At 38.2% G+C, this 21,425-nt stretch overlaps 1 protein-coding gene across 5 annotated transcripts in view; it reads left to right on the top strand.

The window, feature by feature from the left end:
* The first annotated feature begins 24 nt into the window (after positions 1-24).
* Positions 25-21,425, top strand: part of AP1S2 (adaptor related protein complex 1 subunit sigma 2) — a 31,007-nt gene continuing 9,606 nt past the window's right edge. For 2 of the 5 annotated variants that reach the window (XM_014875854.2, XM_014875858.2), the window contains exons 1-4: positions 25-213; positions 1,193-1,371; positions 8,525-8,633; positions 9,526-9,663. In XM_014875854.2, the coding sequence (XP_014731340.1) occupies positions 1,193-1,371; positions 8,525-8,633; positions 9,526-9,663 (426 nt within the window). In that variant the 5' untranslated portion in view covers positions 25-213. Of the gene's footprint in view, positions 214-370; positions 717-1,192; positions 1,372-8,524; positions 8,634-9,525; positions 9,664-17,427; positions 17,522-21,425 lie in introns of those variants that run through there. The other 3 variants (XM_014875852.2, XM_088160226.1, XM_014875855.2) reach the window with 2 other exon arrangements.

The raw sequence follows: 21,425 nt of genomic DNA, 5'->3' as shown, positions 1-21,425 counted from the left end.
CCCGGCCCCGCCCCCCACGGTCCCGGCCCCGCCCCTGACCTGCCCGAGGGGGGCGGCCGTTGAGGCGCGCGCGCGCTCGCGGCGGCGGCACCTCCCGTCCCCTCCCGTCCCCTCCCTTAGTCCCGCTCGGCGGCCGCGGCGGTAGCACCTGGTGTGCCAGTCTGGGCAGAGGTGCCTCCTTCTCCGCTTCAGCTCCGCTATCCTCCGGGCACGGTGAGTACACCCGCGCGGAGCCGGGCTCGCCTCCCGAGCCGCCCGCTCCGCGACGGGGGAGCCGGGGCGGTGCTGGGGCCGGCGGGGCGGGATGGTGGGAGGCTGCGGGGGCTGCGGGGCTCTGCCCCCGCCCTGGCACCGCGGAGCCGCTGCGGACGCGGCCGCCTCTCATCGCGGCTGGCGCTGGTCACGCTTGTCGCCCGGGACCAGGCTGGGCTTTCGCATCGTATTTCATGTCTGTCGTATTGCCTGGGAAACTTCCCCAGCCCGATACAACTTCGGGCAAAAAGGCAAAAGAAAGAACGCCGAGCCATTTCATTTAATGTTACAGCTGCTGGAAAACACAGCCCGGCAAGTTCCTCTTAAAATATAATTGCAACATCACTCCTTTAGAGGAAGCGAGACCTGGAACATAGGACCGCAGGGAAAGCACTTAATCTCTCCTTTTGTGTAACGTGGGAAAAGACTGGGCTTTTCTGTGCCGTCGGATTCTCCGCTGGGAGGTTTGATGTCTTTTAAAGTATTCCGAGGTTTTTCAGAAAGATTTTAAGTGCAAATTGCTCCCGTAGGGCTCTAATCCGGTGAATTGAAAATGAGGTTGGGTATTGGAAGAGTCTGCTGTGCTGTTTTTCTGGCATTTTGGGTAGAAAACGCAAATGAAGCCATGCTGGTGCTGGACGTGGCTGGTCTGAAATTGGGGTATATTCATTCGCCAGCCCAAGGCTCTGACACCCCTTTCTGAAACTTGTGTGCGCTTTCTTCTGCCTTTGGCTTGACTGACCTTGCTCAGCAGAATCCTTTGTATCTTTGCTACTTCCAAATCGTGTGTAACATCTGCCAGTGCTATAGAAATACATAATATAGTTAGGGTTTGGGATGTCCGTCTTGCTTCCTGTTTGATTTTTTTGAGAGAGATCCTTTCGAAAGTCAAAGACTGAGATTAATGCTTTTCTTTTTTCCCCTCATTCCAATTCAACAGATGCAGTTTATGTTGCTTTTTAGTCGCCAGGGGAAACTGAGACTCCAGAAGTGGTATGTCCCATTATCTGACAAAGAAAAGAAGAAAATCACAAGGGAACTTGTTCAAACAGTATTAGCCCGCAAACCGAAAATGTGCAGCTTCCTGGAATGGAGAGACCTGAAGATTGTCTACAAAAGGTGGTTCTGTCTCACTAACCTCGTAATTGCCATACATTACAAACCGTGTATTAAGTAGCAAGAAAATAATGAAGGTTGTTTTTGTTTTGTTGTTTTTTTTTTTTTCCTTCCCTCTGCTGGTTACAGAGAAGACTGACTTTTCCCTTGAATCTAATTTGATAACCAAGCAGAAACCATTCATGTGTGGAAAATCACTCATGCATTTAGAAATGTACTGAAGAGATGAGCTTTCTTCCTACTTTCATAAGGAGTGGCAGTTCTTCTTGGTACTCTGTTTAGGTTCACACAGTACATACATGTATTTCACATTTAATAAGTGATAAAAATTTTCTAAATATTTACCTCAAGCAGTGGCTTCATAAATTACCTGGAAATGTAACTTGCTTCTAAAGGCTCATAGAAATAAGGAAATAATTTTCCAAGTACTTGGTTTGGTGGGGTTGTTTTTTTTTTTTTTTTTTGTTTCTTTGTTTCATGTTTGTTTTTTGTTTATTTTTTTCCCTGTAAGTACAAAAAGGGATTTTTCAGAATTGAAAAAATCATGGCTAGCTTTTGGTGGAAATACTGTGTAATTTTGTTCACAATAATTTCATTTTTTAGTTGTTCCCTAGTCTTTCTAGGAGTATTTGGCAAGTATTTTTTAGCTTTATGCTGATCTGTAGAATGTATTGCAGTGTAGTGGTGTGACCATAATTCTTCTCCAGAAATAACAGTAATCCTCCTCCTGATGTGGTTGGCTGCATCTCTTCCATCTAAAGGTGGTGCTGCAAAGCCTTGAGTTATCTCTCTTCCCTAGTTAGTTGTAAACCTGAGAAGGTTTATGCATTCCTGTTTTCTTGTGGGGATGGCAGATAGTTTGTGCCCCACAGTAAATATTGTTGTATTCCCTGTAGACAGGACAGAAAGGACTGGACCAGAAATGAGGAGTTTGAAACTTTCCCAGGATAACAAATGGGTAGTATCAAATATGTTTAGACTTTTAAGTGCTGCTCTCATATATACTTTGGTTTGTGAAAAGGCATGCATGTGAGTATTGCTAGTCTGCCTAATGCACGTAGTTCTTCAACATGAGGAGGAAAGAGGGGAAGCAATGCATGAGGCTGTGCTAATAGCATCCACAATTTTTTCTGCCTCTTGATTTCTTCACAAAACTCCTTGAGCATGTATGTTGACAAGCTTGCTCAAGCACTTGCTGTGCTTCCTTCTGTGTTAATGCCTGCGAGTGCCTTTTCAGCTGGGCTTTCATGGGACTAAATCAGAAAAATGAAGCATTAGTAGGCCAGGCTGTTTCCTTCCTTAGCCAGTCTTGAACAGCAGTAGCTGTTCTGGGGATGATTCCACACAGCTGCTTTCCCTCCCTGTTTGTTGCTGTCAACAACTACTTGCCATGTCCTTTTGTGTCTAGGGAGCTGGTGGAAATTTGGGTAGGACTGTTTGAGTTTCTGAGCGTTGTGGAGTTCTTACATCACAATGGTGTGTTGTGGGTGCTGTGGTCAAGGAGAATGAAGAAATTTTCTGGGAGATGTCTACGTCTGGCTAAAAATGGTCTAAACTGCAGTCTGTCTGCTGGACTGCTGGTGTGCACAGCTGACTGCAGTAGCTTATTTCACTCTCTGCAGACCAGTCTGGCACAGACAGCCTATGAAACTGCTAAAGATGAGCTTGTACCAAGCTGATGAACATCTCAACTTTTTTTTGACCTAAATATCACCAGAAGGACTAAGTATAAGAAGTGATAGTTTAAATGTCTGAATCTGGTAACAGTAATAGCTCTTAGGTTTGTGGGACTTACTCCCTTCATTGCATCATTATTAAAAACGATGAGCACCAGCTAGTATGATTTCTTTCTAAAGGGTGACTTTTTGTAGCTGAAAAGGTGGTGGCTAAAAGAGAAACACACCAGAAGGAGCTCTGTGGCTTGTGAAATTGCAAAAGGTGCTCTCAGTTCCTCTTGAGCATCTCTAGAGGATCTCTGCTCAAATTTTTTCTTGTCTGATCTATTGCTGGGAAGGATCTGAACCTACTGGTGCAAATATTTTTTCAATATAAATTATAAAAGTATGTGCCTATTGCTATTTTGAGTCTTAAATTATTGGAATGTAAGTGCTGCTTTTGTTTTTAGAGTGTGTTTATTGTTCACGTGTAGGAGAATTGAATCTAGATATTGCAGCTCAAAGAATGATTGGCAGTATCAGAATTATATTCATCATACCTTTTTGCAGAAACAAAAAGAACTCAAACGAAGAAGTTGGCAAGACAGTAGCTTTAGCTTCCTTATGATACTTAACATTTAAGACTGCTGGACTATTTTGATTAGCCTCCTTAGCTCTGCAGCATTTCATCTTTATAGGATGTTTTCTGAATCTTACAGGAAATAGATCTTAAAATACATCTAAACGTATGTGATATAGCTCTTATTTCCCTCTGCTTTCATACATGTAGCATTTATAATGGTTGCAACATAGGCTCAGTCATTGCCTTAAGTTTTTTCCTTCAGCACTTCAAAATACGGACAGAAAGGTGTCCAGCTTTTGTCATGGTGCATGAATTGGCTTATATGTATTCTGTAGCTGGTTTGGAAGATAGTTTTTCAGGCTGATAGACACCAGAAGATTAAAAAGAGGATGCGAGCTTCTAACTTCAAGAAGCATAGAGATTTGAAGTGACTTGCTGGGAAAATAAAAAATTAAATATGGGAAGCCAACAACAATTACGCTTTATGAAAATAGAGGGGGAGTCATCTGCAGACAGCTGATTAGAAACTTAACAAACACAACTGATGTGTTTGCTCTTCGCATTTTTGTCATTTAAAAAGTAACATAGTGGTTTTGGAGCATATAGGGTAGAAGTTCATGCAGTTTTCTTCCTGTGGCAGAAAAAACGTGTTAAATGTTAAAATTTCTAATTTTGCTAAAGAAGGAACTTAGGATGTGATTTTTTTTTTTTTCCTTTGAAGACTTCTGTTCACTGTTTTAGCTTCTGGCAATATGAGTTATTCTGATTATGTAGTATATTGCAGTCAAAATCAGAACTTGGAGAAAAACTTAGAAATTTTATTTTGTTAGCATTTGGTTAACTGCATCCATGGGACTTAGTTATTGTTGATTAGTTATTTGATTAAGGATTGTGGCTTTGCTTTTATGTGTCAGTTTGGAACTGTATTTGGAATATGATATTATGAAACTACCATAGCTTTTGCTGCTCTTGATGTGGCAGTTGTCTTTTACTTTTGCGCAACATAACCGTAATCAGAGGTTATGTTAAAGCCTTACATCAGAATAAGTTTTAAAACTTGCTTTCTACCCTCCCTCCACTGAAAGAAGCAATGAAAGAGCCTATTGTGCAGGTATTGTGCCTCTTAAAGTATTGTGAACTGAAGGTACAACCATGTGGCCAGTGGGATGTGCCAGTTGGCATGATCCCTCTTTTTCCTTATGTTTAACTTAGCCAGTTGCACCTCTTAAAAGTATTACTGTGGTGTTGATTAGGCAGCTTTGTAAAACTGGCTGAACGCAATGATTATAGTGAGTTAGATACTTGGGCTTTATAATTTTAATTAGATCAGGTCGTCTTTGTACAGAGTTCTAGTTTGTGTGGCGCTAGGAGGACCTCAGTATCAAGCAGCAACAGCTTTTTCTTAGAGAATTAGCAGTATCAAATTCTTGTTCATTACAGAACTGCTGGGGGCTATAGCCTTGCTGTAAGAAACTGGAAAAATGCTTTACTTTGGTAGACTCTGTCCTGAAGCCTCAGAAGTTCATGTTTTATTAAAGAAATGTGTAAAGTTGTGGGACAAGAAAAAAAGACTTTTGTCAAGCACAGCTTATTAGTAGTCCCAATTTTCACTGGGTCAGCTATCAGCAAACCACAGATTCTCGGCCTCATTAAGCACTTGTCTGCCTCTTGGTTGTCATTTGGAGTTCAGTTCTGTTTGTAGCAAACTTTGTAAGCTGTAAATTTCTGAAATTGAGATCTACATGCAAAGTGACTTAGATGCTGACAGACTTATGGCTTGTTTGCAGGCATACTTGGTGACAAACTTCCAGGGATGACTTCAAGCAGGTATTCTCTCATCTAGAAGGAGAACTCTTCTGAGTTGGTAGGATTTGCAAGTTTTGCTCTGCCCACAGTGACCTGATCTCTCAGCAGAGTTACTGAACCTGACTGTGAGAGCAGAAGAGGACAACTTTTCTGAAACATTGCCTGCCTTGTTTTGAGGCTTCCCACTGCTGAATTATTGTAGCTCTTGAGAGGAAGATGCATTGATTTGTTTCCTATAAAAAAAATAAATCCTGAGGCCATCTGTCTGAAAGCAGGAATTTGCATGAGTATTATACCTTCTGTGTTACCTTTTTGTTCTTTAATCCTGTATTACGTTTTCGGATGATTTTGTCCAAACAGTTTTTGGTCTCTCTGGTTTTGGTCCCCTTTCTGATAAGTGGAGGATACTAATCATAAAATACTTTCCTAAATGGGGGTAAGCAGCTGAGTTGAGTCTGAGTATTATTTTAACAGTATTTAGTGAGATAAAAAGAGACCAGAAGTGCAATAGTAATAAAAAAAGCAGAATGTTTGTTACAGACTGCACTTTATTTACTTTTGGGTATGTACTTTTCTATCAGGGTTTGCCTTTTCATTGGGTGCATATGAAAGGTTTTGGTCAGGCTCATTAGGAAGAAGATGTTTCTGCAGAGGAGAAATCTTTTTGAGCCTGATTAATCTGCTTGTCTTTGTGTGGATACTGTCCATGTAAACTTCTACACTCGGCAAAACTTCCAGTGTCTGCTGTGGATTATAAGTGAACGCTTTTTTTCTGAAGCCATTCCTGCAGAGGAAAAAAATGAAATAATGCCTCTGAGAATTTGGATCTGAAGCATTCCTTTGTAGTATGCTCATGCCCTTCGGTATGACTTGTTTATACTCTTCTGCCATTTGCCATTCAGACTTATTAAATCTGCATTTGTTTTCTTTTGTCGAGTAGTGATCCATTAGTCATGGTTGCTACTTAAAAAATAAATACCAAAATATTCTCTGCATATAATAATAGATTCCCAGGCCTCCATTTTGTTTTGATACCCACTGAGTAGTTCTTGTTTCTTGGTCTTATTTCTCCAGAACTGCAGTTGGCATAGCTTGAATGTGCAGTCTACTTGCTAGCTGCCAAACATGGTCTTTTGAAAATATGTTACTTTCCTCTTTTAAATGAGGACACTGAGAGCAGACCATTTTCTGAGAAAGTATTTTGTGTTGGTCTCACTCTCTCCCCTCCCCCCTTCTTTTTCCATAAAATAGTTCTGTGCATCAAGAGAGACTCTTAAGTACTAAGGAAGCAGAGGAACTGTCCCATGTCAATAAACTTAAAATATTTCAGTCAAATTTGATTTGATAAGGTCTGCTGGTACGTAGTTCAACTTGTGTTGAAGCACTGTAAGGAAACAGTTTAACTGCACTTCATCATAATCAGTGCTGCTCATCTGAAGGTGATGAAAGGCTTTGTTTAGATGGATTTGGCCTTACTGTTGGTGATTAGTGTAAATGTCAAATAACGTGTCAATGTTCCTTTTTGCTACAATGAAATATGATAACATGGAGCTTGGCTCACAAATTCCTCAATAGGTTTGAAAACACGCTTTTTCTTCATAATATTGCTTTCCAATACTTTTTAAAATAGTTAAGGTTCCTTATACAGACTGAATATTGCAAGGTACTGCAATCACTATAAATGTCCTTGAGAAATTAGTGAGGCATAAACATAACAATGTAAAATCAAAAGAACCCTGCTCAGATAGGACTTCTGATGAGCTGATGAATCCCCATGGTGAAGAGATGAAAGAAGGAGGGAATGAAGGTGTCCTTCAATGGAGGTATTCCTCTCTTCCCCCATCATGTTTTGTGGTAGGATAGACAATAATGTTTCGTAGTTTAAAGATTTTGTATAAAAGCAATTCTGATTAATCTTTCATGTTGAAGCTGTAGCAATATGATTTGGAGAGTGTGGGAGAAAGGGGGACATTTTCAGATCATAAATGGCACTGGATAGGTGCCTAGGAGACAAATTTCAACATAGCTGAAAATAAAGCAGGGTGTTTTCAGAACTTCTAGCCAGAAAGTCGGACAAGTCCCAGCTGATAAAATATATGTAATGATTAAAAGATGAGTGGGTTTCTCTGTATGGGAAACAACTATGCACCTTAAACTAGGTATTCACATCAGAATGAATTCTTTTTCAGTAGGGCTGGCTGCTCAGGAGTGCTTAATGTGGCCAGTTGTCCCCTCTTTAGAGGCAACAAAAGCTGTTTCTGGTTAATGTAAATTAGCAGTTACAACAGATGGTACTTGAAATCTAGTTTGTGCCATGTGTGACTGAAAGGCATATGGTTTTGGCATGTTAGAAAAGACTAAATGGGGTTTTCAGCTTTCATTCCTGCTTTGTTTTTTTAAATTAGCTTTCTTTAAACACAACTTGAACAAATGTATGGTAGAGCACAGTAGAATTGAATGGTGTTTTTGTTAAGGTGGAACTCGATTGTATCTGAAGTTATGACTTCCCTATCTTCCCATGGAAGTGGATTGCTAGAAACTGTTTGATGCCCTCTCATCAGTCTGATGTCAGGGCATTTAGTAGGGATTGAGTTGTCGACTTAGTAGTAATTGGAGTGGATGACATTGGTGTTGGTTTTGAAGTTTTTTGAATTTTTGTAATTCTCCATAAAGACCAGACCCTAATTACTAATTCAGTTTATCCTTCTTGAGGCATTTACCGTGGTTTTTAGTATCTGTGTATAGCTTACATGATGAAAGTTTAACATTGGATTAGTTGATTAATATACTGGTGTATGGATCTTACAAAGAGAAAAGAAAATGTCATCTCAGAACTCTCCCATGATGCCACAAAATCAAATCTATTTAGTTCTACAGCCACATCTTTGGCTGTTCTAGTTATGTCAGCTAAAGGATGGCAAAGAGTGAAGTCTCCCTTTTACATGTGTGTGTCTTCTGGTCTTTCAGCCATTCTTTTGTAGGATTTGCTTGGTGTGATTTGGAGTACCAGTATGCTGAACTTGAGTAAGGACGACTGCTGAGAATGTGATACTCCTCAAGTGCGTTCATTTTGCTTATGCTCGTATATGCTAACAGGATTTTGTTATTACAGATATGCAAGTCTCTATTTCTGCTGTGCTATTGAAGATCAGGACAATGAACTAATAACTTTGGAAATAATTCATCGCTATGTAGAACTTCTTGACAAGTATTTTGGCAGTGTGAGTTAGTTTCTTTATATTTTGTCGTTTTATTTTAAGCCCACAGCACTTTTACAAGAACATGACCAACTAGTAATTGAAAAGGTGCATTTAATACGTTTTGTGTGGCTTGCTTGGCCAAACTAAACTGAAGGTTGCCTCTATTAAAATACAAAATTAAATTATTGATTTGGAGAAGAAGTGTTATTAATCTGATGTTAATTGCCTATATTTGTTTCATTTCATAGTAGTCTCGCTTGGGGTCAGATAAAATCTTACTCTTAGCAGGAAGCTTTTCTTCTCCCTGGCACTGCTCTAGTGTGAGCACTTGTTACGTCTGCTCCCAAAGGAGACGGTTGTGAAGTGGCAGGAATGGTAAGGAAAGACAAGAAATACGTCTGCTTACTCAGACTGCAGACACAAACAGCTGTAGTAATGTACATGAACATTCCTAGAAAAACTGGTGCTTATTCTGCCTTCCTTCATAGTCCTTCTGACTATGAAATACACAGACTGAACAAGAAATTTGAGATTATTTGTTTTCATATTTTTATGTAAGATTGCATGAGCTGCCTTTGCATACTGCAGGCAACAAGAGAACTTTGATAGGCAATATGCTCTTCCATCTTGAAGAGCTATGTCTTACAGACTGCTGTGAATTGAAGCCTTTTTAACCACGAAAGCTTTTTTCAGAGGTTGCTGTAGCTGTTTTTAACTCAAGCAAAAAATATGATTTTTTTCCTCCAAGGTGTGATTTTTATGTTGCCCCAGTCCTTACAAGTTTACAGCCTTAGGCTAACGTCTTGATTTGGTAAAGTTTGGTGAAGCTGTGAACAAGTTCAGTTTTGTGAGAGGATATACCTCAAGTGAGAGTATCCTCCCACTTAGCAATAATGCTTGATATTCTTTTTAGGTCTGTGAACTTGATATCATCTTCAATTTTGAAAAAGCCTATTTCATTCTGGATGAGTTCCTTTTAGGAGGGGAAGTTCAGGAGACATCCAAGAAAAATGTTCTTAAAGCCATTGAACAAGCAGATCTTTTACAGGAGGTAAGCAAATGCAACTTCTCTGGCCGAAGTGTCAGCATGGTAGGCTGTGACTCAAAAACCTCTTATTCCTCTAAGCTTCTAGAAGGTATTTTTCAGCATGCTTAGCATGTAGTTTTAGCTGGTTGTCCTAAGTGTGCAATAGGATGATGTTAGCTGCTCTTTTCGTTTGGTTTGGCATGTGGATGTTGTAAACTACTGTGACTTCGTGTTCTGCTAGTAATGCAAGTGGCTGTTTTGTGTTTATACCTAGATAATTGTAGATCGTGCTGATTTAACTTAGTATTGTTCATGTGTCTTCCATTCCTTCTTTTTATTTATTAACCATTAGTTTTTTTGTCATACCCTGATGCATGTTCACTTCTTTACTGGTTCATTGCTGAAATCCAGAAGCTAGACTCTCTTTGAGACTCATTCAGGTATAGTTCTAATTAGTTCTTAGACCTGCTTTTCTGCTATAGGCTGCTTATTGTGGAACATTTTTGCGCTGACAAAGCAGTAATAGTAGTGCCATAGAAACATACAGAATAAAGTATAAGAACATTGTTTTTTTCACTTTGAATGCTTTTGCTGTTTACTGTTATCACTGAAGAACGATGGATTGCATGTCTACCATTTAAAAAAAAATAATGTGAGGGTATTCAATGGTATAGAAAAACTTTATAATTTCTCCATATTTTTCCATCCTATGCTGGTTACTTTGAATTTATTTGATTTTGTTTGGTATTCTTTCTTACTGAAATGTACACCATTAAGGTCCTTGAATGTCTAAATGGGAATCAAAAATTCTGGTGTGCTGGGGGAATCATCAGTCTTGTCTGCAAGTCAGTGGAACATATGGTTTAACAGGGATGGTTCACCTTTATATTTTAAAGTGGGCTGGGGTTTACTGCCTAGATTCTATATAGATCCAAGCTGCTCTGTTTTTCCCCCATGTGAACCTTCTGTTTTGTTATTTTCTCCGATTAATTAATTGCTTAATTTTCTTAGAAGCCTTCTGTGTTCCACTTGGTAGTCTTTTGTTGGACATAATGTTGGTAGGATGGGGAAAACACACGGTGTTCTTTACCCTGATAGCTGTGTTTGTAAGCCCTTCAGAGTATACGCAGATCCACTGCACATTAAAGTTTTTATCATGAACAAGGTCAGACATTACACACAGATCTGCTACCCTATTTTTCTAGAAAGGAAATATATGCACTTATTTACTACTTGTGTTCTGATTCAATTTAAGTCCTCCTTTACTCTTTGTAGGAATTATGTTAACCAGAAGTCCTGTTGCAGTTTACAAAGAGGGGAGAAAAATAATCTGTTTATTCTCTTAAAATCTTTTGCTCTTTATATGAAAACAGATGAAACAGATTAGTTATAGATTCCATTTTGTCTCCTGCGAATGTAGTTAATTGCACATAAAGTAGAATAACTAAATTCTTTTTTGTTGTTACTGTTTCTGACCTTTATTTTCACTATATTTGTGGGGCGGTTTAAAGAAAAAAAAATTCTGTTTCTAGGAATTCATTACTATTTTTCTTTCCAAGCAAAGAGCATTCTCTTTTCACAGAGAATATAATTTCATATATTAATGTAACTTAAGTTTAGAATCTTATGCAAAGGGAAATACCACTTCTGAAATGTGAGACTTTTCCCTAGCCCTGGTAGCTTTACTCTGATCACCTTTCCTTTTCCCATCTTTAGGAGATTTTTAATTGTCAGTGTTGATTAAATAATTCTGATTAACTTGAAATGTGGCAGTTTATCACAGCACCACTGGAGTCTTATGTCGGGTTTCTGTCTTCTTCATTCTTAGTTATATTGACTGTTGGTCAAATATAAAACTACTCCCTATATCTGCATTTTAGTTTATATACCCCGTAAAAGTCTGGGTTCATATTTAAATTGAACTTCCAATAAATTTGGACTCTTTTCTGTAGAAGTTTGGTTTTGTATCAGCTGCTGCTATGTAAATGCAGGATTTGATGAAGAGAGTTGTTAAAATAACAGTTTCTCACATACGGAGAATTTTTGGTACTTTGAGTTAATATCTGCTTCCCAGAATACTTCAGAACTACCAGACTGAAACATGGTGTGATTCCAAATGCAAAACATATTTCTAGCAGGGTCGACATGTGTTTGTTTTTGACCATGACAGATTTTAATTATGTGCAACAAAGTGATTTTTATTTGACCTCGAATATTGATATTGTCAAATACATATATGTATGTACATATATACACACATACATATATATAGTTGAATACACAATATTATTAATTGAATACACAACATTAGTAATGCTTCTTGCATTAGTGTATGAAGTACTTTAAAGATGAAGAGCTGTACAGAATATGTATACAAAAGAAAATCATTACAGATACATTAAGTGACTATTTGTGTAATGTTAAGAGGAAATACACTAAGGCACAAATTGCTGAGTGGTGAATTAGTTCTTAATACCTTGCCTACTTGTATTTGCTGTGAAGTTTTCCAGGATGTACTTCTATGTCTGAGAGTTTGTAAGTTTTTGCTGCTGTGAGGTCCCTTTACTAACTGCTACAGTTTGTGTAATTGAAACACATTAACTTGTTAAGTCCCTCTCGCCTTCACATTCTTGTTAGTTCTTCAGGAATGTACTTAGTTTAAGTATTCATTCCCTATTCCCCTCCCCCATATTTATTACCACCTGATAACTTATCAACAGTCAGTCATCAATACTGGCAGTGGTACCCAGATGAAGGGTAGTAAAAGGTCATTAACTCCAGTGCTTGCATTCTTCTTTGTCACTATTGTAGAAATGCTTCTGTTCAAAAGAATGCTATTACATGTCGCTGATCATTTTATATCTTGTTTGCTAGAGAGATTTTAATACTTAACTAGTGATTACAAAGGCATGCACTGCTGAAAAGGTGGATTTTGCTTGTGTGAACAACTCAATTATACTCAAAGAAGTTGGTAGATGCAGTGTGTTGTTGCATTAATTAAATATATACATGTGATGTGTGGAACAGCTAAAAGATAAGCCTGTCCATCATTTTGAGATGCTTGAGTTTAAGGCATGAAACTACCAATGACAGATGTTCTATGCAAAAGAGAGGATTTGATTCTTTCAGAAGTCTACTTGCTGTGGTTTTATTTGATGGCTTGAGTAATTCAGTATGGTGCTTGGATATTTGGGGTCATTTACTGTGCTAAAATGATAAAATCAAGGAGTTAATAATTCTAATATTTAAACCGAGCAGTCATGTATATATTTGAAAGCAAATCTGTATAGGCCTGCTCATCTTCATTTGAAGAAGGAAAAATTTCCTAAGCATTTGCTATGAATGAAAATGATTTTTGTTGATTATCCTAAGTAAATTTTAGAAAAATATTTTGGAAATAATCCCCATTTTGTCCACCACTATTCTTTTGTAGCGTTTTTGTATAGTTTTTTAGTATTTGATTGCAGAACAAATCTAAATACTTATATTTATTTTTTAAGAGGTATCTCAATAAAAAGGCCAGTGAGTCTGTCCACAAATCACACTTGCTTGTTTGTGTCACTGCTTCAGTAGTGATCAAAAGCCTAAAAGCTATGTGAATGTTTTTTTTCTTAAGCTCTTGCAGTTTGGCCTCAGGCAGTATTTACTAGTCCTTCTACATGAAGAATAAGAGATAAGCTATCAATTAACCTTATTTTCTTTTCTATTTCAAACCCTTGCTTCATCCTTTATTCAGACAGTGTTCATGTTGACTGACTTGCCTTAGATGCTGAGGGTTGCTGCATAGATTTAAGCTTTTAGTTTTAGGACGAACATCTTTGGAAATGAAACTGGTGAATTTCCTGCATATGCCATGAGAATTTTCTTCTTGGAGATGAAAGGTGTGTGTTAGGTTGTTCTTGAGATTCGCCAAAACTCCTTCATTTTGTCATTAGCACTGGTAAAAGAAAATTAAGCCTCCAGTGGGTAGTAGTATAAGTGATTTTGTCTGGTTTTGGAAACAGCCTTTGAAAGGACTTATTACCATTTGCCTGAGAAACTTATCACAATGAATGCAATTAATTCAATCTTCACTTAATGTTCTTTCTTAAATATGGACTACTGAAATAGACTGCCTTCCTGAGTTGGCAGTGGCATTATTTGCCTTGGCTCTACCTGTGTTCCCCTGAATGTGAAACAAGAATGAGTAATGGAATCTTTATTATCATGGAGATCCAGCTGCCTTGACTGCCACCTGCTCTTCACACATAACTTCCATCTCAGTTTCAGGTGATCAGCTTTGTTGGTCTGTTGGTCACTGCAATTTTAAGATGTGTACCTGCTTGATTTTAGGCACAGATAATGATCTACAATTACATTTTAGAAGATAGATATATATGGGGGCCTATGAGAGTTACTGTGAATGAGAAATGATAGATCGTTAGTTCATTATTTAGGGATTATGCAGTAACTGTGATTTTTATGGATTTGGAATCCCTCCCAACTCACAGAAGAACAAGTTGTAGTGTTTTGGTAGCTGATGCTTTTGTAAAATGAGTTTCAGAACTGAGTCTCTGGAGACATATTTACAGAAGAAAGGTTTATAGTACTGTTAGTGTTTGCGACTCCCCATGATACGTCATGGCAGTCAGATGCAGTCCCAGGTGACTAGGAAGATGGGAGCTTTGTACCCATTTTTAAAAAGGGTAGAAAGGAGGACTTTGGAAATTACCAACCTGTCATCCTGACTGCTGTCTGTACCTGGACAGATCATGGAACAGATCCTCCTAGGAGCTGTGTTAGGGCATGTGGAGGACAGGAAGTGATTTGGGACAGCCAGCAACGGCTCCACCGTTGGGAGCAGGGCAAGTTCTGCCAACCCTTTCTATGAGTTGGCCTTCTATAATGGAGCAGCTACATCAGTGGGCCAAGGGGGGGGCTACAGATGTCATTTACCTGGACGCAGTTCCCCGTAACATTGTTCCCTCTAAATTCAAGAGAGATGGATTTGATGGGTGGACAGTTGCATCCCAAGGATAGTGGTCAATGGCTAGGTGTCCTGATGAATTTCAGTGGTGCTCCTCAGGGGTCAGTAATGGGACCAGTGCTGTTTAATGTCTTGGTTAATGACATAAAGGGATTGAGTGCACCCTCAGTAAATTTGAAGGTGACACCAAGCTGAATGGTGCAGTTGACACGCGTGAAGGATGGAATGCCATCCAGAGGGACCCAGACATAGCTGGAGAAGTGGGCCCATAGGAGTCTCACAGAGTTCCACAAGATTAAGTACTAGATGCTGCACCTGCTCAAGGCAATCCCTGGTATCTGTACAGGTGGGAGAATGCACAGGTCAAGAGCAGCTGAGAAGGATTTGGGGGTGCTGGTGGATGAGAGGCTGTACATGACCTGGCAGTGTGTGTTTGCAGCCCAGAAAGCCACTTCTGCCAGGGCTGCATCAGGAACAGTGTCCCAATAGGTCAAGGGAGGGGATTCTGCCCTTCTGCCCTGCTCTGGTGAGACCCCACCTGGAGTGCTGCATTCAGCTCGTAGAAATGAACCTCGAAAGACTGTGAATTTAATTGTAGCAGACAGCTCTGTAAACCTTGATATTTCTGTATTTGTAATAGATAATTTTAAACTGTTCTTGCGCTGTGGAGTAGACTTGCCTGGAAATACTTACCAAATCATACTCTTATGTTTAAAGCAATAGGAAGTATTCCACAAAGTGAATAGCAGAATTGCATCTCTTTTTCCCTAGTTGTAATGGGGGAAAAGGAGGTTAATGCTTCCAGATTGAAATATCTTCTTGAAAAAGTGGTATTGAGTATTCAGGAAGTTAGCATATCATGGTTTGACCTCTTCCCATGCTCAGTCTGTTTTTTGTTTTTTGTTTTTTTTTTTTGGTTGTTGTTTCTTTATTTAAGTGTATACACATCTAAGATGTGACTAGTTTTATTACATCAAAGAAATCAAAATTAGAAGATATTAAGACTCAACAAGTTGATGGAGGAGTCTTTCATGGAAGTGTTAAATATGCATTCATCAAGCTTTGCAAATTGAAACATAAAAAAGTTTCAATTGAAAATAAGACAAATGAGCATAAGGAGTCCTTACTGTCTCGTAACTGTTCAGTACCCTCTCTGATGCTGTGAATTGCAATACTGATCAGTTTGCAAACTGTGAACTTTATCATTTATTGATATAAGCAATTCTTGTAGAACTGTTGAGGGTGTATTAATAATACACTGAGCTCTTTGTAGATTTTAATTCTAATAAGGGTGTATTTATTCTGAACATTGAATTGATAGATTATTTTCCAGAGACATTCTCCTGTCCTCAGCAATAGAAGCACTATGTCAGGGTGATGCAGTGAAAATTTTAGCACTGCTGAATGTACCATAGCTGTTCTCAGGAGTTTAGTCATGTGCTGCTTGTCAATTAACATAGTAAATTCAATAAACAATTGCAGAAGGCTGCTGGAGAGTAAGGAGTATCTTATCTTTGAAATCGTGTTCTTACTGAACACTTATATTAATCTGCATTTTAATAGAACAAGTTCATTGGATGTGGCAGAATGTTGAAAAGAACAGTGTTAGTATTTGGATCTTGAGATTGTGAGGAGAAAATTCCATTTTTACTCTCTTGTCTGAGGTGATGTGTCATGTTGCAGTGCTGCTACCCTTTCCTTGAATTTTCACTACCTGTGAGATGGTCTTAGAATGCCAGAGAATATTAGGTGAAAAGAATACAAATATCCCCAGGAGGCATCCTGTTATTTCGTTTTAGATTCTCATTTCTTTGTGGTCCTCTCTGTGTGTTGTACAGATGTTGGGGCACATTGCTGGTATGTGTTTTAGGGGTTTTATTTATTTTTAAGGGAGAAACTGTATTTTTTGTTGCCATGCTTTCTAGCAACGGTGTTAATTCTGGTGATAGGTATCAAGATACAATAAAAGTGTGTATATTAAATTTTATAAAGGCTAAAAATTTGATATTAAAAGGCAAAAAAAGTCTGAGAAGACTTATTGTTCACAACTCTTTGAGAATTCTAAGTTTGATTAAGAGATGGATTGGTTAAAGTTAAAATGTTGAACTTTTTGCACTAAGCAATACAGCATGAAAGTGACTACTCAGCAAGTAACAACGATGACTTAATAAATATGAATTTTGAATTAAATTTTTAAAATTACTTCAAAGATGATAGGTTGAATGAAACTTATTTTTTTCATGAAACAAGTCTTATATTAATGTTAGTAATAGTACCGTGTGACAGTTAATCTCTGAATGAAACATATGTAAATTTGGAATCATCCTATTCTATTACACTCTCAATCTGTTCCAATAATGAACAACTGCTTTTAAGTCTCTTGAAAAAAAAAAAATTTTGAATTAATATTCCTTCATGCACAATTGAAGTTTTCTAAAGAACTCTCCACAAGTTACTCTTTTAAGGTACCAATATCCTTTACCTGCTTAAGAAATGAAAAATAAACTTTAGAGTTGTTTTAAATGCATCTACTTGAAGTCTTTGAACAGATGTTTTCTTCTGATGTATTTCTATTTGCTTTCTTAACAGTGGACTTTTAGGAAAACCTATTAAAATTGTATTAACCTAAAGAATAACAATAGTTGAAACAGATTTAAGTGAAATAACTGAATTTACTTTTGTATATAATTTAGAATATTTTAAAGTTTTATTTTAAATGTAAATAAGCTGTACATGATTGGGTGGATGTTGGGTTTTTATTTGCTTTTTTTTAATTTAGTAGTTGATGTTACATTTTCACTGCTGCTTGATTTTGTTTGTAGAGCCAGAATGAAGACTGGGGAGGTTTGTCTGAGGATATCTTATGATTAAGAGCAATCTAAGGCATTAGCCCTTTTGACCCCATCTAAATGATTGGTAACTACCAAGTTTACCATTTTGGTGGCATGGATTAAATGGGTGCTATGCAAAGAGTGCTGCACGTGTAATTAAGTCCTTGCAAGGGTAAACAGAAAATGGGTGATGGGCTTAACTTTCTGCAACACTTGCATGATGGTCTTTGAAGAGTGCTTTGAGTGTTTCCTTTTATTTTCCTTTTATGTACTAACCGCATCAACTTGAAATCTCTGACTTCTACTGGCTTTCTTTGGTGTTGATAATTAAGTGGGATAATGCAAGTTAGAGAAATGGATACCAAAGCTAATAACAAAACAGATGTTTGGCTTTGTTTACTTACAATCAGCCCATATAAACATGTATTTATTGGAAAATGAGCTGTTTACATCTGCTATGCAAAGAAAATGGGCCCTAAAAAGACTGGGTGCTGCTGCAATTGACTGTGTATCAAAATGCCGATGCTGCATGACAGAACAAAGCTTATTTGCATATATAGTGCATTGCAACATATTTTTGTCCAAAGCTTAAATGGAATACGTTGTGGCAGTCCTACTAATAAAGGTAAGATTTTAATTTGCATAAAGCAAGTTTAAAACACACATGAAAATGATTTGCTGGAGAAAACCTAATTAGTCTGCTGCTTACTTGATATAATGATAAACAAGTAGTTCAGTAAACAAATTGGCGTTTGTAATGTGGAACTGTGGTAATAGATCTAATTTCATATGCAGCTTTATAAATATCAGGATTTAGTTTCCAGATAAAAGAAAAAAATTATAGTAGAAAAGACAAGTAGAAAAAAAGTATAGTAGAAAAGTATTTGTAACATGTTCAAAACCAAATTCTCAGTAGGTGTATGGGTATTGTTACCATTTAAGAGTTTCCTAGTATATGATAGAGCCATTGATCTATGTTGGGAAGAGGGAAGCAGCCAATAATCTGCTTGCACAATAGACCTGAAGAATTAGGGCAGCCAACAAGTCATTTGTTGAAAACAATTCTTTATGAGGTTGGACATACTCTAAAAAAGCTGTAAAAAAACCCTAAGTGCTCAGGTTTGATACTTTCTACATTTTTCCCCCAGTTTTATTGCTTTTTCTATGCTCTTCATGATAATAAGTTCATGTACAAAGAGTGTGATTCTCATATTGAAGTTAGAATTGAAACTGTGCCTGTAAAACTTTCCTTGTGATTAGAACTTTAAAAAGTTATCTATATTGTTTGTCACCTATGCTATGAAGAGAGTTTAGTAGTCCTAATCTTTTTTGTTGTTGTTGTTTGTGTCTCAGATGGCTACAAAGACCAATTCTGGCATATACAAGCTCAGGCTTAGAAAATGCTGTGTGATTCCCAATTTACTTGCCTACAGTACGTCCCTGGGTAAATTCTGTGTATGGGCATAGTTTTAGTTGAAGAAATGTGTTTTGTCCCCATTTAATTAAACGTGGTGGCATTGTCTGATGTCCATGGAATGCTTCGTCTTGGTCTGTACCATTCCCTGGAAGGAGTGAAGGAATAGTTGCTGTGTTCAGACCCTAATTTACAAGATTGTCATGGTTCCTCAGAATATGGAGAAATAGAAATAGCATCTGCTGGGCTGACTGGAGAGACACAGATAGATGGTTACACATAAAAAAGATGGGGAATAGTTTGCCTGCAGTAAGGAGCTGCAGCTTGTAAATAGGAATGAGGATCATCTGGGTTAAAGAAAGATCTCCTGAGGTAAAGAAGGTTGCCTTCGGGCAAGGGGAGGAGTTTGATTCATAGCTTTGGTGTTTGGATTAACCCAATGTTTAACTAATTGGTTATACAACTTTAAATTATGTTAATCCTTGTTACTCTTTGAGGCATAACCAAGCTCAGAATGAGTAGAACTTGGTTATTGTTGGCTGTTTTAGAGAGATTTTCTTATAAACTAGGGTGTTGAGTACTATGTGTTCCGTGTAGCAACTCTAATAAGCCACATATTCAGAAGTAGTTGATTCCATAGAGAATGTGGTGAAATTTATGGTCAACCTTTCATAATACTGAAAAAAACAGGTGAAATCTTGATATACATTCACATTGTTATGTGTGGAAATTCTGTTTTCTGCAGAGAGCACTTTACAGTGGTAAAGTCATGGTCTTGAGTCAGGATGCACTTTGCTCATCACCCAAACTCATGCTGACAGATCCATTCCTACTGCCACCTTTGTGTTGATGCACCTGCCCTGTGGTTCTGGGTCTCCTAGCTTGTTAGCCAAAACTTGAACTCATGCAGAGGGAGCAGGAGGGAAGTGCCAGGAGGAAGAAAGCAGTGGCACTGAAAAGGGAAGTAAAAAGCAGCTGCTTTTGGCAAGCCAGGACTTTTGCTGAAGTTGATAGTACAGCTTAAATTACATCCTATTTTTAAAAAAATCACAGTTATCTAAGTGCTTTAAAAAGCCAATGTTCCACGCATCTTGTCCTGACTCACTGTCTGCTGTGAACCCTCAAGTCAGCTTGCATAGGTAGGGTCTAATTTACTTGTCATATGCTGCACTCCTGCTGTTGCCCTGAATCATAGGAGTGTAGCAAAGACCTTCAGCAGCAGTATTGACTTTTGGAGTTTTCAGCTGTCCTTTTTATCTCTCTTTCCTTTGTGCCAGAAAAACTATTTATACAACCATTCTAGAACTGGATTTCAGATCCGTTTAAACGGATCCAATATAAATTGCTCATTTAAAAAAAAATATAGTCATCAGCTTTTCTATGTTTACAACTTGTGTTTGCAAACGTTTGTCCAAACAATTGTAGGAATGCAAAGTGCTGCAGGACCAGGAAAGAAGAGGGATGCTTAAATGCCATTGCCATGGAAGCTGAACAGTATTGGATGTGACATGGCTTGTTGCAGCAGTATATTCTGGTCAGACCTTCAAAGATACCAGCCCTGCAGTTTAAGAAATGCTTCCTTAAGCAAAGGAGAATAAGTGATGCAAACCTGTATCTGCAGTGCGGGAAGAAAACATTATTGAATCTTTACTTGCATAGTTTGGCAAACATACAAATGCTGTCAGGTTATCTGATGGAGAACTCACTGATTTTTAATAATTTTGGCTCTAACTTCACAATACAAAATATTCAGCTGTAATATGCACTTAAAGCATTTGTGTTTTTGTGGTGGCAAGGAGGAGCCCCCGATGGATTCTTAGAACCATCCTTACTGCTAAAGGCTGGGCTCTGGATTGTTCCTGGCTCGCTGCATAGCAACTGATTGGCACATGTGAAGCAGAGCCTCCCAGAGCGATTATCACCTCTGAGCTGGCAGATCAGAGCAGCAGCGAAGAGGCAGGAAGCACCTGCTATTATCCGGTTATAGTACACAAAGCTTCTGCTGATCTTTGTACTGCTTTGGGGAGAGAGGCAGGCAGCCACTGCTGTCATGCCCTTCTGCTCTGCTCTGTTGAGGTGTTTCAGAGCCTAAGTCTGTGCATATGCTCAGATGTTTTGCCGAATAACATTTGCAGGACAGCTTGCTGTTTCATACTCTAGTTCAGAATTCTGTTGGCTGGTTTGCATCGATCTTGAAGATTTTTTTGTTTGTTTCCTCTATATAGAAAGCTGCAGACAAGATCTTGACTAAGAGTTGGCATTGATGACACATTCTTCCTTTTATTTTTTTTTTGCTTTTTTTGGGTTTTTTGTTTGTTGGCTTTTTTTTTTGGTAAGAACATTATAGTTAACACTTTTCTTTGAAGATGTTCAGGACCTTATAAGTGTTTCTAGGTTCTTGGAGAAAACACTTGGGTCTTCTTTGAAAGTAGAAATAGAATTCCATAATAAAAATGCCCTAGTGGGAAATATCAAGGCCAGGCTGGGTGGGCCCTGAGCAGCTTGGCATTTTGGAAGGTGTCTTGCCTATGGCACAAGGGTTGGAAGTAAATGATCCCTTCCAACCAAACCCATC

This window comes from Sturnus vulgaris, chromosome 2 (assembly GCF_052056855.1).
Source record: "Sturnus vulgaris isolate bStuVul1 chromosome 2, bStuVul1.hap1, whole genome shotgun sequence".
Taxonomy (NCBI): domain Eukaryota; kingdom Metazoa; phylum Chordata; class Aves; order Passeriformes; family Sturnidae; genus Sturnus; species Sturnus vulgaris.
The sequence above is the reverse complement of the archived record's forward strand: the minus strand, read 5'-3'. Positions and strand labels throughout refer to the sequence as shown.